The 18,387-nt window shown below is 44.6% G+C and overlaps 1 protein-coding gene and 1 long non-coding RNA gene across 5 annotated transcripts in view; one reads left to right on the top strand and one right to left on the bottom strand.

Moving 5' to 3' along the window:
* The first annotated feature begins 1,451 nt into the window (after nucleotides 1-1,451).
* IRX5 (iroquois homeobox 5) overlaps nucleotides 1,452-18,387 on the top strand; it is a 39,262-nt gene continuing 22,326 nt past the window's right edge. The window contains exons 1-4 of one of the 4 annotated variants that reach the window (XM_042852284.2): nucleotides 1,453-2,292; nucleotides 3,668-4,073; nucleotides 4,485-5,255; nucleotides 14,762-16,046. In XM_042852284.2, coding sequence (XP_042708218.1) covers nucleotides 2,032-2,292; nucleotides 3,668-4,073; nucleotides 4,485-5,255; nucleotides 14,762-14,814 — 1,491 coding nt within the window. In that variant the 5' untranslated portion in view covers nucleotides 1,453-2,031 and the 3' untranslated portion in view covers nucleotides 14,815-16,046. Of the gene's footprint in view, nucleotides 2,293-3,667; nucleotides 4,074-4,484; nucleotides 8,272-14,761; nucleotides 16,047-18,387 lie in introns of those variants that run through there. The other 3 variants (XM_042852282.2, XM_042852283.2, XM_005289782.5) reach the window with 3 other exon arrangements.
* Nucleotides 7,776-14,751, bottom strand: LOC122173922 (uncharacterized). The gene is made up of 2 exons (XR_006174970.2): nucleotides 11,268-14,751; nucleotides 7,776-10,607 (listed from the first exon to the last, which is right to left on the bottom strand). It is a non-coding gene; the product is annotated as an uncharacterized LOC122173922 (long non-coding RNA).

The raw sequence follows: 18,387 nt of genomic DNA, 5'->3' as shown, positions 1-18,387 counted from the left end.
TCCGCATTTTGTCTGCCGTTTGTTTACTGAGATCTGGCTATTGCTGGCAGCAACTTTTGCTGTTCATCTACTAAATTGAAGGGCAATCGAGATTTCGTACTCCAATCGCAGCCGCTTTGGATCTTCCAGGAGCCGACTAATTTTAAGCAAAAAATTCTCCAGCCGACACCCTCGGAACAGGTCCGAGGGTAATTAGAACACGAGAATGTACCAGTAAATAATTGAAATGCAGCCTATTTTGGAAAGGCACCAGGCGCTTTGAAAGCGATCCAGGTAAGAGCAGCACTTGACATCCCCCCTCCCTCCCCGTACGTGTCTGTGTGTGTATTTAGCTGGAGTTGTTGGGAAGAATGGGTGAAGGGCAGAGCCCACAAATTGCAGGGAAAGCAGCTTGGTTTAGCTGGGGGGGGGGGGGGGGAGAAGAGAATAATTCGGGATATGTTCCTGTTGGGAAATATATCTGGTGGAATCAAAAGAGATTACATCCTCTGATCGGCAGGGATTTCTCCCAGTTCATATGGTTTTAATCTGCTTTCGCTTCTACCCTTTTATGAGTTTCAGAGAGAGAGAGAGAGAGAGAGAGAGAGAGAGAGAAAATACCTGGTTTATTCTTCTAGATCCGCTGGTAAACCCTCATTTTGAAGGCTTTCTAGCCACCCCTCTCTCATCCCCCACCCCTCTTACCTCCCCTGTCCTTCTTCCCCTCCTCCCGGGACTGGTGCTGAGAAAATAAATGCTTACATTTTCCTACAATGAGAAGTCACAGCTTAATGATTCATCAAAAAACGCCAACCCCCACCCAGAAACATCTTATTTGGAAATATCCCCTGATCCCTTATTATCTATGGAGGGAGGGAGGGAGGCGAGGGCAATATTTCGGGCTGCAAATCTGGACAGCATTTCACATTTCCCTTAAAATTGCAACAGGTACCTTCTCTGGGGCGTGATCTCTCACAGAGGTGAAATGAGCAAACAGCCTCCTTGTCTGAAAGCGTTTTTAAACTGTGGGGGGAAGACACATATACATCAGATTATATTACATATTGTGTGTCTACACACACACACACACAAACACCAGCCAGGAGTGGGAGAAACTATAAATAATGTGTTGAGATATATATATATATATATATATATATATATATATATATATATATATATATATATATATATATATATATATATATATATAAAATCTCCCATCCTAGCCGCTAAATATAATTTTCCTGTTGAAAATAGATTTTTTTTTAAAATTGAAAGTATATTTCACACCCCCACCTTCCCTCACCCTTTTAAGGGATCGCATCAAATTATATACTGGGGGGGAGGGGAGGGAGGAAGGGAATGGGGGCAGAGCGTGTGGGGGGGGGGAGAATGGATAATAAATCTTATTAAATATATATTTTTTCATAAACGGATTGGCTTGCATTCTAGTGCAGCCCGGCCATAAATCAAGAGGAAAATGTGATGGCTCCACACAGTATTTAGCAAATGAAGAAAGTTGGAGCTGATCTTAAATGGCTTGGATGTGATTGCCAGCCAGGGGCCGGCGCACTTGAGCCTAAGAGCTGGGGAAGAGCGAGCGAGGGAGAAGAGAGAGAGAGAGAGAGAGGCTCTCCTGCTGGTTGGGTTTGGTTGTGGCAAGCCCCGCAGGATCCAGCCATTTCTTCCACTGACAACACTCCGGGAAGGAGGAGCTTCCCCCGCGCCGCGTAGAAGGCGTCAGAATCCTCAATTTCCAACTTAGCATCTTGGCAGGACCTTTCGCAAAGCCAAAAGCAGATCTCGAAAAAAGCCTCGCGGTCCAAAGGCAAAAAAAAAAAAAAAAAAAAAAAAAGGCAGCCCTGCTAGCTAGCGAGCCGAGCGAGCAGCAGCGGCAGCAGCCGAGAACCAGGAGCAAGGTGCTGGGCTGCTGCTGCTGCTAACCCGCCCGCTGCCCCACCTGGCAAGAGGGCTTGAAAAAAAAAAAAGTCACCTAGAAAAATCAAAGCGAGCGGCAGCTCCTGGCTATTTTGCTGCCCGGGTATATGTATGTGTTTGGCCATGTCGTATCCTCAGGGTTACTTGTACCAGCCCTCCGCTTCCTTGGCGCTCTACTCGTGTCCGGCTTACAGCACCAGCGTGATTTCGGGACCCAGGACCGATGAACTTGGGCGATCTTCTTCGGGCTCCGCTTTCTCGCCTTATGCCGGATCTACCGCTTTTACTGCCCCTTCGCCCGGTTACAACTCCCATCTCCAGTACGGCACAGACCCGGCAGCCGCCGCCGCCGCCGCCTTCACTTCATACGTGGTAAGAGCAACAATGATCGGCACCTAGCCCGGCTAGCCAGCCCTCGCTCGAGCAGGGGTGGGTTGGGTTCTACTTGGGAGCGCTGCAGAGGCCAGGGGAAACGCAACTTGCAACTTTGTGTTTGTATTTGTATACACTGTTGCTAGATCAAAAGTGTCTCTGTGGAGGGTGGGGTGCCGGGTTCTAGCAAAGAAGTAATAGAGGAATAATTAATGCAACTATTGTGTTTTCAATTACGGGCTTTGCAAGGGGAAGCACACACCAAACAGCCAATTCAAAGGAAACCTTTGACTAATGTCTTTTTTTTTTAAATGATCTGTGTGATACCGCTCCTCATTTTTTTTTTAATTGTAAAAAAATAAAATGAATCCAAGAGCCAGCCTCGGAATCAGGCTGATCAACCTATGTAAGTTTCTTCTGCACAACCTTCATTAGGCTTCCCAAATACTGCAAAGCCGTAATCCCATCTCTGCAATCCGATTTGGAAGCATTAATAATAACCAAAAAAAAATGGTACGGTGTGGCCATGTGCTTCCTCCCCCGCCCCCGTTTAATATATTTTCAGCGTAGAAGAAATTTTTTGTTTATTTGGGGGCCCATCTGGGGTATTTATTTTATTTATTTTTTAGAAAAACAAGTTAGTCTGGTTTTGGCTTTTTTTCCTTTCTCGCCAAGAACAGGTCTCTGGCTGCAGCGAAAAACCCTGCAGCCCTTTAGAAAAATAACAGTCGCCCATCTCCACTCACCCAGCGCGGGTTTCGGCAGAGTTTAGCAGAGTTTTCCTGCTTTCTCTTTTCAAGCGAATGCCTCCATGGCGGAAAAAAACCCCGTCCTGGTGCGGTGGTTGTGTGAGAGGTTATGTTCAATTAGACAGTGGGAAAAGCAATTGGTTGCTGCTTAACACAATAATATGTCAGGGCAGAAATGGATTGTCAGGTTAGCGTTTCTTCACAAGTCAGAAACTTGGCTATTTGCTGGGAGGGGGGGGGTGGATGAATGAAGAACAGTCTCTTCCCTTCGCAGTTCTGCCCTTTGGGCTAACGTGTACAGATTTGATAGAACAGATGTGCTCCGTAGCCTTTGTGTGTCTGTTGCATACAGAGACACATGCACCAAAAAAGTTCTAGGCCATTTTTCCTTTTTGTTTGAAACTGCTCAGTGGGGGAAGCCCAGGCGTGACTGCCTCAATCTAGGAACAGCCTCTGGGATTTTCCTGTTCTCCAAACTTTAATTGGGGGAGCGAGTAATTGTTTGGGCTCTTTCCCCATTTTGTTGCCCTTGTGTCACTGTTGGTTGTGTTGTGACAGTTGCGCTGCTCCCTTGCTAGCGATTTCACTGTCTGCTCTTTGCCCGCTTCCCCCCACCCCCTCTCCAGGGCTCACCCTACGACCACACACCAGGTATGGCAGGTTCCCTGGGGTACCATCCCTACGCGGCGCCCCTGGGCTCCTACCCCTATGGAGATCCAGCCTACCGAAAAAATGCCACCCGGGATGCCACCGCCACCCTGAAGGCCTGGCTGAACGAGCACCGCAAGAACCCCTACCCCACCAAGGGCGAGAAGATCATGCTGGCCATCATCACCAAAATGACCCTCACCCAGGTCTCCACCTGGTTCGCCAACGCCCGGCGGCGGCTCAAAAAGGAGAATAAAATGACCTGGACCCCCAGGAACCGGAGCGAGGACGAGGAAGAAGAGGAGAATATCGACCTCGAGAAAAACGACGAGGACGAGCCCCAGAAGCTGGAAGAAAAGGGCGATCCGGAGGCTCCCGAGACAGGTAGGGGGGATTGGGGAGAGGGCGAGCACATCCCAGGGCAGGACCCCAGCGGGACTGGCGCCTGGGGGGGATTGTTCTGGCGTGGCGGTCTCTGCGGCCAGCTGTCTCGATGGAACGAGGGGAGATCGCTGCGGGGCAGCGGGTGTTTCTGCCGGGCATGGCCTTGTGGCCTCTTCGCCCCCTTTCCCCCCCCCCCCCCAGCCCCACTGAGCCGCAGCTCAGAGGCCAGGGCGGAATGTCACCTGCCAGCTGCGGGGAGTTGTGTGCGCGCAGAGGGACATGGCAGCCCGGGGATGCCCCTTTCACTCCCTCTGCTCCGTGTGTGTAAGTGTGTTTGTGGGGGAACTTGGGCTCGGGATCAGGAGCCCTCGCAAACTTTCTGTCGCCCTCCTCTTCCCCCTTTGCACACAGGAGGAGGAGAAGAGCAGAAGGCAGCCCCGGGCTGCGAGCGGCTGCAGGAGCCCCATTCCCCGGCGGGCCAGGAGGCCGAGGGCGGCCTGAGTGACTCGGATTGTAAAGAGCCTCCGGAGGAGAGGCTGGAGGGGAGGCCGGGCCCCCCCAAAGCGGCCGGCCCTGCGGCCTTGGTGCAATGCCCGGCCAGCCGGATCCTGCAGCAGGCGGCGGGTGGCGAGGAGCTCCAGCACCAGTACCGGCCCCCTTCAGCAGCCGCCGCCGCCCCCCACCCGGGAGAGCTGCACCCCATCGCCCCCTCCAGCAACAGCACGTCGGTGATCCATTCGCCGCAGCAGGCTGCCCTCGCCAAACCCAAACTCTGGTCCCTGGCCGAGATCGCCACCTCCGCGGACAAATCGAAAGAGAGCAGCAGCGAGGTGTCTCCGGGAGCGGGGCCGAACCAGGGCCCTCCCTTGGCCGGGAGCAGCACCTCGCATTCCCCGTCGCGGTCCCCCTCCTCCCAGTGCCCCTTTCCTAACAGCGCCGTCCTCTCCCGGCCCCTTTACTACGCGTCTCCGTTTTATCCGGGCTACACGAACTATAGCACCTTTGGGCATCTTCACAGCCACGCTGGCACCAACCCGGCCGCCGGAGCCCCCAGCAGCCATTTCAATGGATTAAACCAGACTATTTTAAACAGAGCAGAAACCTTGGCTAAAGAAACTAAAATGATCAGAAGCCAATCCCAAGTAGAGCTTTGCAAAGACTCACCTTACGAACTGAAGAAAGGTATGTCCAACATTTAATATTGGCTTCTTCTCCGATAACTCCCCTTGGGACTTTGGTTTTTTAATTTATTTAATGCTTTGGCAGTTATTTTTCCACTATCAAGAGAAAAACAAAACAAAAACAAACAAACAAACAAAATCAAAGACACACTCCTAGTCAAAAGTTTATAGTTCATAGGAAATGGCTGAGTATAAAAGAACTCAGAAATGTCTTAATCAACTGAAAACAAAACAAAAATTACACACAAAAGGAGAAAGATTTGTATTAAATCTTATTCTGTATATTTAATGTAGCTTTTTGTATTTAAATTGATAATACAGTATCTTTGAAGTAACTTATGAAATCAAGACACCTGTACAGGCATTAATGTTGTTTTTTTCGTAATATAAATATATACATTTGTGTCTTTTCCCGAATTGTTTCATAGTTTTAAAATATATATATAAATATATATTATATATACACACACGTTTATTTTAACTTTTTTTGCCGCCTATTGATTTTTTTCCCCTTGGGTGTGAGCTAAAGTATAATAAATTAATAAAGGAAATAGGTTATACTTACTAGATAAAAAACTGCAGTCGCTATTGTTAAATGCAAATATTTTAATTAAAAGAAGATTTTAACCGAATCAAACACACTTGTTTTTGCACCGAGAAAATACATACATAACTGGTGACAAAAATAACTTTTTAAATGCTGGTTTGTTTAAATGTGGGTTTTCATTTAGAACATTAAATACCTGAAACTGATTTTCAAAGTGAGAGATGTCTAAATGTGGGAATGTTTAACAAGAGCGCCTACTTGTTGTGGTAATTTAGGCTAATTTGAGGGGGCAAATAGTCAAAGAATGAAAGGATGATATAGGAGATAAAATGAAGACGAGATGTATTTATGAGTAAGAGATTAAATAAGGATATATATAAAAATACAGAATAGAAACACCAAATCGAAGTACAGTACCAGCTTTTAACCTAATTACTTCCAATCAGTGTCGTGTTTTATGCAAAGTAATCAGCTGGTGAACTTTGCTAATGAGTTCGATTTTATGCCAGATTTAGCCCTTATTACTATTTCAAAGGTGCTGCAGAGTTATTAAGAAGAGAGCCGGGGAATACACATTAAGATATACACTAGGGGAAAGATTCCCCCTCCCTCAATTCATTCCCTCTCCCCCGAATTTTGCATTGATATATTTGGTTAATTTGATTAAATTAGTGCTTCATCGCCGCTGCATATTGCAAGCATTGATAGGATTTGTAAATCTGTCTGTCCGGAGATTACCATATATAAACGGAGGTTGAGGGTCGGATTGGAATGTTTCCCCACATTCACAGGTAGGGGTCACACTTGTCCTGAATTTCAAACCTACCCACTTTGAAACTGGTGCTAAAAAAAAGGGTGGGGGGAAGAGAGATACTCAAAACGTAATCAAGGAGCTTTCAAATACACACTTCCACTATACTATACGACTCGAAAACAAAGGAAGATAGATTTCAGCTTTATTAGATACAAATTGGACCAGGAAAGTTTAATGCTCTGTTACCAGTTTAGGAATTTTGTCATCTCTCTTTTGTAAATTTAAAAAAAAGCAGCAATTTTAACCATTTTAAAAAATCTGTTTTTCTATCACTTTAAAACCAAAGTAAAAAAGGAAATCTATAGTCAAATTAGATATTCTACATTAATTGAAGCCTGCACTTCAAACTACCTCCCACGGGTATTTCAGGTTCTCAAATCTTGACTTTCCCTGCCTTTGCAATTAACTAAGCAGTGTGTTTTATTCCAGAGCAAATTTTCTAATGTTCAAAAACTGTTACATCACAAAGCTATAGGAACAAATTTGCTCTATTCACATCGGATTTTCTGGGTGTCAGTTGTATTCGAACCTATCATTGACATTAATTTGACTGGGATATATCTGGTACCATTTAAACAGAAGAGTACTGAAACACCCATTTATTTTTTAAATTATTTTTTGTTTTTTTACAAGCCAGATAATTATTTTGTAATCGCTTCAACTTTGTCAGAGCTATTTATTAGCTGTAACAGGTTTATTCATGCATATTTACATTTTACGGGATATTAAATAGTAGTTTGTATATTATGTTTTAAAAATACAGTAAATGTTCACTTGCTATACCATTTTTGTCGATAATCTGGTTTAAAGTCAAAATTGTTTCAAGCTGAAAGTGTACATAATCAAATATTCATAGGATAATAGTATGTTATTTTGTCACTTTATAAATTATAAATGATTTTTTAAAAAAACAATTGAATTCCACAATCGGATCATTTATTTACACTGGGGAAAAAAATTATACAGAGCTGCTTTTGGGGTGTTGGGGAGGAGATTGAGAATAAATCAAATTTATTTAACTCACCTGCCTTGTTTAAATTAGGCGAAAGTTTGGCTAGTTCTGGTAAACGAACTGCAGAACAGTGACATCAGTTCGTGGAATCATATTGCCTTTTTTTTTCTTTTCTTTTTTTTTAAATCGCTTAGTATTTTATAAAACCTTATCTCTCCGAGCGCTTTTATTAAAGATCGAGATGATATTTTGTTGAACTCTACGTTAAAACGTCCAAAGTTCTCATTGGAATAGGAAAGTGGATAATCCCACATAACGGTGCTTTAGAGACAACAGGTTATACAGTTAAACAAGCATTCCTAAAATTAATCTTTTGTACTTAGTCATTTATGATGGATTTTTTTAAATTGTCACTCTATACACCTTTCTCCCAGATGCTCTTTCTACCTCTGAAAAACTACTTTGGGAATAAGTTTAGGAACCTCGTTTGTTAAAAAACCAAGTTCCTTATAATAAGGCGTATTTTGAATAGGTCTATTAGCAATCTCAATAGGGTTTTCGTTTGATGTATAAATTCCTAAGGGAACTAATCCAATTCCTCTAGGTTGCAGCTATTCAGTTTGTCGCCTATTTTTACCTAGTTAAGTCTTAACTATGATTGTAGATTGTCAATTTAATAAAAACAATTCTGAGCTTCCCTCTTATCCCTCTCCTGTATGAAATCTTAAATGTAATTGTTCTCGTCTTAAAATTTCAGCATAATGTTATTTTTCTAATTAAAGGGCAGTAAAGGAGCATTTTTCTTTTTTCTTTTAAAAGAAAAGCAGCATTCATATATTTTGACAAGTTGAGATGACCTCTCAATTTTGCAACTCAGATGTTACTTTTATGTGATCTCTTTAAATTGAAATACCTTATTTAGGGTCAACTTCTTCACAGACTGTTGGCGCAGTGTTTAGTGGTTAATATCTAAAAATCCACCAATGACTTTTGAAATCTCTTACTTTATAACGGTGATATTTATAAACAGGGTAACATGATTATTTGCATAAGGCTGGTATATACAGCCACATACTTGAATGTATGTATATACTGTATGCATACGAGTTTGACTGTATTTTTGTTATGATAAACACAAATTAGGTTTAACTATTTGCTGCAGATATCTAAGACGAGGTTTTATTTTTTTGCTGCAGAGTATTTAAGTAAATGGTTTCAACTCAGAGTAGATGAGAAACTAGGAATGACAAGAAGGGTTCTCTCAAGACTGGTTGCAGGGTGATTTTAAAAAATACATATGTATATTTAAATACAGTCAATAGAAGGCAGTTCACTCAATATTTTGAGGGGGTTCCCTGACAGATTTCTCAAACTGGATGATTTCTTTGATAGGAAAGCTTGGCCTTTTCTCCAACCTGCATCTCTCTGATTTTGCTCGGAAATCTCAGCGTTGTCACAGAATCAGTATAATAGAGACACAATAATGCAACTCGTGAGCCTCGCCTGCAAAGTGTGGTGACTGGCGCAATGAAATGGGCATACGATAGATGTTTGCTGGCGACTTGTGTTATTAAAGCAACCGTTGGCAGAGGGCATTTTCCTCAAAGCTAAATCGCATTACGATGCTGTATCATTGTCATCGTTAATTGTGCTACCTTTATAAGTTCAGGTGAATCTAACACGTGCATAGAGGTCCACCCAAATCCTTCACGTCTCTTTGACAACAAGGATACAAACAAATTTAAAATGCTAAGAGTTTTTTAAATAATAATAAAAACCTAATACCGATAGCCTGACATTTTAAAATTCGAGACCAGTCCATGCATTTTCAGTCGTTCACGCAGTCAGTTCCTAGTGCTGGCATGGTGCAGAAAAAAACGATCTCATCATTCCAACCCAACTAAGAGTGCCCAGAAATGTGGCCAGCAGAATGGTCCCTAAGCCAGTTTCTGAGTGGGCGTTGCAGTTTTCAAGAGGACCTTTCCTGGGGCTAGGGTAGGGCTGGAGGAAGGGGCAGTTGTGTCAGAGCTGCTGTTGGTGGCTATTGTGAGGAAGTCAAGGGGGTTAACACGTCCCCTAGCCTGCAGAAACAGGGTGTTAACATGGTAATAATCTACCAGGAATCGTGCTCTCAGATGCTTCCCTTTACTGCCTCTGTTCTCCCAGAGCCATGGGTCCGGCTAAGGCTAAGGGTGAGGGAAAAGCCGTTTGGCTGGAAGAAGGGTTGCAGTTTTATACTCTGCTATAGGACCCAGGCTGATTAGGCGAGTGGTTGGTGTATTTTCTAGCGCTGTTCCGTGTGAAACACGCCTAGAACACAGAGCACTCTTCAGTAACACGCTGCTGGCCAGGTAAAAGCATGTCAAACAGCAAGTCGGAGATGCTGCCAACTCTCTGGTAAACTCAAAAAGATTCGCACTTTGGGTTTCAAATTATTTCCCATTAAACCAGATTTCCCCATCCCCACCCCTCCCGCTCTCAGTGGCGTCGGTTCCTTCCTCTGCGGCGCAACTTTACCGCAAGGCCAGGGGCAAGAAGGTTAAGCTAGGCAAGATCTCCAGCAGGAGCGACTTAACTTCGCCCAACTTTGCCGGATGTTGCCCTGGCCCCAAGGAGCGCCCTGCTGGTCCTGCGGGAACTCAGAACCACGCTGGAGCCGAAGGTCGCTGCGGGTCTGGGGGTGCGCACGTGCGGGGCCTGGAGAGGAAGGACTCCGCTGTCCGCGGAAGGAGACAGAGCCGCTCGGAGCCCGATCCTGCTCTCCCCGCGATCCGTGGCAACACTCCCATCAGCTCCAACGGGAACCGGATCCAGTCCGCTGGCTCGTGCGACTCCCCCACTGTAGGCAGGGGCCCCGCTGCCCCGGGACAGGCACACAGGTCGCGTGTAAGGACAGGGCACTCGCCCACGGGCAGGCACCCACTCGGGGAGGGTGTGGGTGAAGCCATCCCAGAGACTGGGGTACTACTTGCGCCTCTACGAGTGTACTGACTTCTCCAGTCCTCAGCTGCAGGCCGTTAGGAAATGAATTAGCCAAGACCTTAAAGAAAATACAAACGAATGCACTGCTGGGCAGGTAAACCCAGGAAGGTTAAAGGTGTTAAAAGCGGTTGGTAAAGTAGCGTCGCTGCGGGTCCTTTTCTGCTTGGGGTGGGGGGAAGCGCAGAGGGAGAAACTCCCCTAGAAATGCAGCGCGGACCCTAGGACTGCCCCGGATGCTGAAGTGCGGGAGCTGCCTAGTTCGAGGTCCGATCCAGGGGGAACAGAAAGTTCGCTTTGATTTTGAAACTCACCTAACCCGTTCCCTTTGTGTGTGTGTGTGTCAGACAGCCCTAGGCTCCAGCGAGAGGGGCTTTCCCATCTGGCAGCTGTCCGCTACAAAGGGGGGGAGGGGTGTGCCTGCCCCTCATCATCCTAAAGCATATTTGCAAATGAACACAGCGTCCAAAGCAGAGGAGCTACTCACCTGCTCGGGCTTAGCGAGCTTCCCCCCCCCCACACCTGTGGAAAGCAATGTCCCTTTTCCTTTTAATGGACGTACCCGCCCCTGGCGTGGGATCTCATCCTCCAGAGAACCCTGGAGTTCGCTTTCAGGAAGGGTCTGGGCACGGAGATGTACTTTTGATGAAAGGCCTGGTCAATAACACTAAGCAATAATGGGACCCCAGCCGCCATATTTTTTTCCACAGCAAATACTCACTTGTTAAGTCCATTAGGAAACTGAACAATAACAAAACCCGGGGATGGAGGATGCATCTATTCTTGCTGAGAGGAGCTGGCTGGAAAAGATCCAAGGCTACCTCACCCGAGAGTCAGTTGGGATTGAACTGTTCCTTTTCCCTCCCCAAAATAAAGTTCAGCTTTTCAGTGAGAGTCATTGACAGACTCGGATTATCCTGCACTCTGCTGGTTCCTCCCGCGTTTGAAAAACAAAAACAAACCTTAATTCTGATCCGCAGTTTACATACACCCAAGTGCTTTCCCTGCAATGGCTGCTTTTTCAATTGTCTCTATTAACCATCTAGCATGTCCTGCCATCTAGCATACCAAATACTACTCGGAGAGCGATTACAGTAACAGCATACAGCTTTCTGTGGAAGGCATATTTTGATATAATTGGCTTAGAGGTTTTTTTTTTTTACCCCCTCTCTTCCTTTGGTAAGATGATCTAAACAGAATATTTTCTGGTCATGCCTAGGAACGACTTCCAAGCTCTTCTAGAGCAAGGAAATGCACTTGGTCTGCAGGTTTAAAAGGCGATTGAAAATAAATGTAGCCTTCATTTCGGAAGCAAAGGAATCATTGTTTAAAACGGATTCCCCGCCTCTCCCCAAATCTGGCCAGTATGAATGTTTAAAAAAAACCACAACAACCACCCACGAACCCCATCAGAATCGGCTTGATCGAAGATAGGCTGCAAAAAAAGGAGTTTACATGGGTCAAAAAGGTAGAGTGGCTCAGACGAGATGCTGTACATGGTAGCCAGACACCCAATCCCACAACTCAATCAGTTGATTGCGGGCAGCTTGGCTCTTTAATCAGCCAGCTCGGTTCTGTTGACAAACAGAACGCTGCGCTGTTCATTATTGTTATTACGCAGATGTAGAAGTCAGGTTTCTTACGTCCGGCTTTGCATTAACAAACCACTAGAGAAACCTACTCGAGTCAACCTAGTCTCCAGCGCGGAATCGAATTCAGCACAGAAAGTGCAAAGAGACCTCCCCCTCCCCTTTCCCCTTTTTATATGACTTGCTTAGATTATTAGTAAGGACATCTGTGGCTGGCAGTGGAACAAGTGTTACCCAAAACAGAACCGGCTGTTTTTCCAAATGAGCAATATGTTAATGCCTCATCCCCCCCTCTGGTTTCTTTAAAACCTGGCACAAATACATCAATAGTGGAGAATAAGGAGCCTTTGCAGAGAACAAGTGGCAGTTTTGAATTTACCTTTTGTGTGTGCCTCAGATGCAATCTTGAGGCATTTTTCGCCCTCTCTCCCACAGAAAAAGAGCGTTAATCTGCCCTATCTTGGGACCCAAAAGAATTGGAGTGGAGTAGATATTCACTGAAATCACATAGGGGAATAAGGGTCTTGCTTTATTGAATCATCAAATCCCAGGAATGAAGCTTTTAATTAATTATGGGTGCTAAAAATTCAGGCCAGCTGTTTCTTTTTACTTGGCTCCGACAAAGACAAAGTCTATGCTGAGATCTTCTAAATCACATTCACTATAAATCATTCTCCCTCAATGATACTTCTAGCCACGAAATGAACCTGTAACTGACAGATGGTTTATTGTCCCCCTGCATTCCTCTACCCTGTACCTAGCCAGGATTTTTAAAAATAAATTTGTCCAAGCAAGTTCTTGACTATTAATGATCAGGCACTTAAAACTCCCTCTCTCCCCTCGTTTTTGTTTGTTTGTTTTGTTTTTAAACCTGCTTTACAAATATTTATGAATAAATACTTGTTTGGGTGAAGTGAGAGAGGGCAATTACACCGACTGCTACTTTAAATAGATTGTGAGAAAAGCTTAACCATAAAAACAAACAAAAGTAACAAAAATAAACACCAGAGCCCCGGGTTTCCCTAAATCTCAGAGTTCTACTCGTGGGTAAAGGCTGCACACGATTCTTGCAGCTGTTTGAGGGTTCATAAGAAAGCTGCTGCCCAGTAACAAAATCCTTGCATTAAACCAGACAGCTCCTATTAATAAGCGCTGCATTTTACTGTCTAATGTACCCTCTGCGCGATGTCTCCTTCCCCTACTCACTCTTCTGATTTTTGAGAGCGCCAGCTCCCTCTCGTTTAAAGGGATCCGTCCTGCAGACACGTGGGGCCCAATCCTGCAGAGGCTTATCCGGGGGGAGGACTGAAGAATCGGTCTGGTGCAATAAATGACAAAGCGAAGATTTACCATTGTACAGATTTATTTCAGGTTAGCAGAACAGAACGAAACCCACGCCTAGACATGCACTTTAAACGCGCTGCCAACGATTAATACCCCTGCCACTATCACCCAGCAGCAGGCTTCGAGAAGAAAAAGTTAGCGCAGTAGCAAACTGTAACCCCACCCCACGCTACCCAACTCATTCTGTTGAATCAGAGATAGAAATTCGATTCAGCTTTATAGACAACATCTATTTGCATCGAGTCATTTAGTACTAACTCACCACTGGGGATTTCCCCCCTCGCTCGAAATGTGTTTGGTTTCAATAGTTTGATTACGTTATTCACTACTTTTACCCTATTTACGTTACGTTATTCAATAGTTAGTTACGTTATTTCACGGGACACTGCTCTATGCATTCGCTGGCAAAAACAGGCGCAACCTTCCTTTCAAACCTGCTATTGCTCCTCCCTGGGTTATATTGTATAAGGGACCGGGAATAGGCTCTGATCCTTTCGGACTCAGCATTCCCCATGATCGCAGGGACAAGTGTTGAATGCTAAAGGATCGCGGGATCAGGCCCAGTCGACCCAATCCTGAAGTCATGGAAGTCCTTGCCAGCTTCCAGGGGAGCAGGATTGGGACCAGAGTTTCTAAAACCGTGCTCAGTTCGAACCGCTGAGATTCTACTGGGGGGTTCGCAAGGTTCTCAAAACGGGCTAAATCACTAACCAACCTATTGTTTGTTTGTTTTAAAGAGGAAACTAGACTCGGGGATTTGGAAAGAGTTTCCAACCCATAACTACCAGCAACCAGCGTTTTGAACTAATTTTTTTAGTGACCCCGATCTATCAGAGGGTTTATCTCATTCTGATTTTATATACAGTGTTTTAAAACATTTTGGAGACAATTAGCTGATTTTTGTAACGTGTATTAGTTTGGCCTACAGGTATATTGCCACCCCCAGAAAATACTCCAGGAAACAGCATTACTTGGCTGTAGATAGTTTCTTTGAGGGTGGTGGATTTGTTTAATTGTCTTAATTGCCTCAGATGAAAGCAATCTGTATTATTTTTACGGTTAGTTTACAGAAACACGTAAGAGAGGCAGCCAAATGATTATTTAACTGAGTTTTCATTGCTTCCGTTCAAAATGTACAACGTTTCTACAAACAGGCTGAGAATCGAAGGACAAATTCTGCGCCTTTTGGTGGCACTAATTTAAGGAAGCTGTTCCTTCCTTTGTTTTCTGTTGGCTAACTCTTCTTCCGTACTCCCCCCCCCCCTTTTTTTTTTTTTTAAAGAGAGCAGGTTTGGTGTATTTCCAGTGGCAGAACCATACGAGCAAGACAAGTAAAGATCCAGACTTAATGTTCTGTACGTTGACTCCATCGATTTAAAATAAATAAATGCCTTGTGTTTGGAAAGCCTTCAGTGTTTTTTGACTGACAGTAAACCTCATGCCAAGGAACTCTAGTGGTTTGATAGACTACTTGTAAAAGCTTCAGAAATCAGTTCGCCCCAAATACCAGAAAATAAATGTCCTTACCACACTGTTACTCATCTGTTATAATTAGAGCATGTTGGAACTTGCAAAGAGTGTTCTGAGAACAGGTCTGCTTGGTTGATGCAGGCTATTGTGGAATAATCATCTCTCTTTTCTTCGTTTGTGTTGGTTTCTGTAGACTTATGAAAAAGGTGTTTTGGTTAACGAGCATCTTTGCAGACACCGTGTGCTGACTTTCACCTGTTCCACGGTATTACTTGCAAATCTTTTTTGCCTCCCACCTTCACTGCAGGGGATTCTAAAGTCACCTTATAAGCTGGTATATTTTGTCCAGAAACCTCTTTCCCACTGAAATTGACTTATTTGCTTAAAGCAAACCACAGAACTCCCCACACTCATGCTTGATGGATACAACTTTAAATGTACACTTATTTAATTGGATCAGGTCCCAAGATAAAAGAGATAAACGGGCTCCCAGTTTGCCAAGTTATTTTCAGAGGCATGCAGTGATGTGTGGAAGGAAAGTTAATGAAGAGGAGAAGAGACACACTGTACTTAAAATACCTTGGGTCTAGACTAGTTGAGAGGACGCCTACCCTTTACCACTTTTGAGCAGAGTAATTATTTGCCGCTTATTAGGACAAGTGGTGTTTGGAGAAGGGGAATCAGCAACACCCTTTGTTAAACTATTGGAACTTAGCACCTTGCACGTGTTCACTCACTTCCCTTCAGCTGTAGCTGAGCGTTCTATTGATACTGAAATCACTAAACCCTGCGGTTTTTCTAATAGAGTAATTGCTCCAGGCAATTAGTCTACCTTAGCCTACGTGGGGAAGGGATTTGCTTCAACAGGCAATTAATACCCTCCTCCCCCAAATTGTTCCCCTTTAATGCTGTCTTTCCTTGTTTCTTCTGCGTGTTCTACATCCTTATGCATGAGACATTAACAGACGGTTATTGATACAAACATAGTTTTGGTTGCTAACGGCCTTCCAAAACAAATTCTCCGGCTGAATGCCAATGTCTGCATGTTGGCTGGTGACAGCTGATTAGTGAAATGATTTACGGCCAAGCTTTTTTTTTTTTTAAAAAAATAGGATGATACCGTCAAAGGCAGCAATTTGAAAAGAAGATAAGACTGCACACCCTCCAGGCTTTTCACTGGAAAGCCACCCAACAAATCTAAACCTACACTACAAATACCTGAAACATTCAAGGAATCAATTGGTCGCAGATTAAATACAGTCTCTATTACGATTTTCCCGGGTAATCTGTTACTCCTGACAACAGCAGCCTCTAGATTTATGCAACCACCCCTCACCTGTCCACCTGGCTCACACGGAATATATTTCACAGCGCTCCAGCAGGGATACATTTGTGATATTGCTACCGCTTCCCCAGAACAACGCGATGAGATTGAGCGCTGGCCCCCGCCACGCACAAGGTCATCTGACGTCATTGCAGGGGGAGCCTTAGCCCTGCTTTTTGTTTCAAAGACCTTTTTAATGCTCATTAATTGATTAAAAAAAGCCCCCTCCCCCCCGTTAGCTCTTCTTCATAAAGAAAGCTTTCGCTCTGCAATAAAGTAAGAGACTTTGATCCCAGATCATCCTCTCAGGCCTTTCCAGCTGAAATCAGCGGAGAAACTATGTGGAGTTATTGTTCGCACTTGCTGCACTTCTGATTCAGAAAGGGCTGATTTATTAGCTTGTCAAGGGAAGCATTGTTCAGGAAGGCAATCAAAAAGCACTTACCTAGCTAAACTAAAATTACTGCCTTTTCAGTGGCTAATTTGTATAACTCCCATGGAGGAACTTGGGAAGTGTTTGATGAGGCATAAAATGATGATTAATGAATTTATTGGCCTGCTGCTCATCAAATAGGAGTAGTATATCTTTCCTCTATTGGACGTGGGGTCTAATGCTACATGTCTGTGTAAAGCAAGTCCAATATGATCTCCTTTTTAGCCCCCTTTTAACCCACATGACCTGAAGAATATCTCCGTGTAACAGAGGCAACATCAGGGGACTGCGCAGACAAAGGGCCTGTTTGATAAAATGGTAAATGAGAAATGTGAGGAAAGTTGCTGGAGGAATGGATCTGCTCAGTTTTCGGCTTTTCAATCACTTTGACTACTGAAGTGGGAAGAATGTAGAAACTAGATAAGGTGTGAGAAGCGGGGGGGGGGGGGGGGGGGAGACAAACCAGTTTTAACTTTCATAAAGTTGGATCGAGCCAAACAACTTTATTGCTGCTTGAATGAAAGGCATGGAGCCTCTAAGCACACGCACCGCCCTTAGCGCAGCGATACGGCCTTTGCAGCAAAACACACCCAGTTCGCATCCAATATTTAACATTAGATTAGTCACCAGTGATTCGATCCCATTGCCTGCGATTCTTTTTCTTACGCTGAAATGGCTTTCCCTGAATGGAGCTAGTGCTTGAATGATTATTATGGGGCTTGTGCTCCTTCCTAGGAGCTAGGCGGAGATATAAACACATTAAGTAGCTATGTAAGTGCAAATCACCCGCGATTCCGTTTTTATAAGTGCCCGTGGATGGATACACAAAGGAGGTTATATGAACTTACTGCTGCGATCACAACATATCAGTTAAAATACCATTTCCCCCAATAGCTCTTAAAGATGAAGCTTTCTTTGCGTGCTGAAGTTCAACATCTTGCCAAGTAGGAGAACCCATGTACACCTCACGTCTGCTGTTCACTATTACTAAGGTTCTCAAAAGTAAGATAAAATGGGGGCGTATCTGTTTTGCTGATTTACTGATTATTTTACTAAAATAATGTGGGACATTTTAGCCTCTGATGAAGTTCAGAGAAGTAGGTAACTAGAGTACAAAAGGGCTTGGAGATCACAGCAGCATTTTTTTGGGAGGGGGGGGGGGGCCTTTTAGCCTTTCCTGTACCCCCGCCACGCTCCAGCCCGAGACCACGGACTGTGATGTGATCCTTAGACAGGATTTGGAAAGGAAAGGCCCCTGCCAGATGAGACAGCGGGGACTGCCCATAAGCTCACCTATCTGTCCTGATGAACAGTCATTCTTCTCCTTGCCTATGAGCACTTGATCATTACCTGTTAGGTTCACTCCCTTCTGGGGCACCTGGCATTGGTCACTGGCGGTAGACAGGATACTGGGCTAGATGGACTTCTGGTCTAACCCAGCAGGGCCATTCTTATGTTCTGACGTTCACCACTGCCTTGGGCTAGGCATCAGAGGACCCTCTTCTTCTAGTGGTCTCCCCCCTTCAGGCTCAATCTAGTGGGAGGGAGCCTGGGGTTAGCCTGCATCTCAGCGTGCTATTTTCTAAAGCCATTGTACCGAATTTGTTGCCTGAACCCAAAGTCAGGGGGGAAAAAAAACTCCTGTCGATGTCCATGGGCTTTGGGATCAGCCCTCTCCCAG

Source organism: Chrysemys picta, chromosome 14 (assembly GCF_011386835.1).
Source record: "Chrysemys picta bellii isolate R12L10 chromosome 14, ASM1138683v2, whole genome shotgun sequence".
Taxonomy (NCBI): domain Eukaryota; kingdom Metazoa; phylum Chordata; order Testudines; family Emydidae; genus Chrysemys; species Chrysemys picta.
Note: the sequence above shows the minus strand (reverse complement) of the source record. Positions and strands in the feature narration are given on the sequence as shown.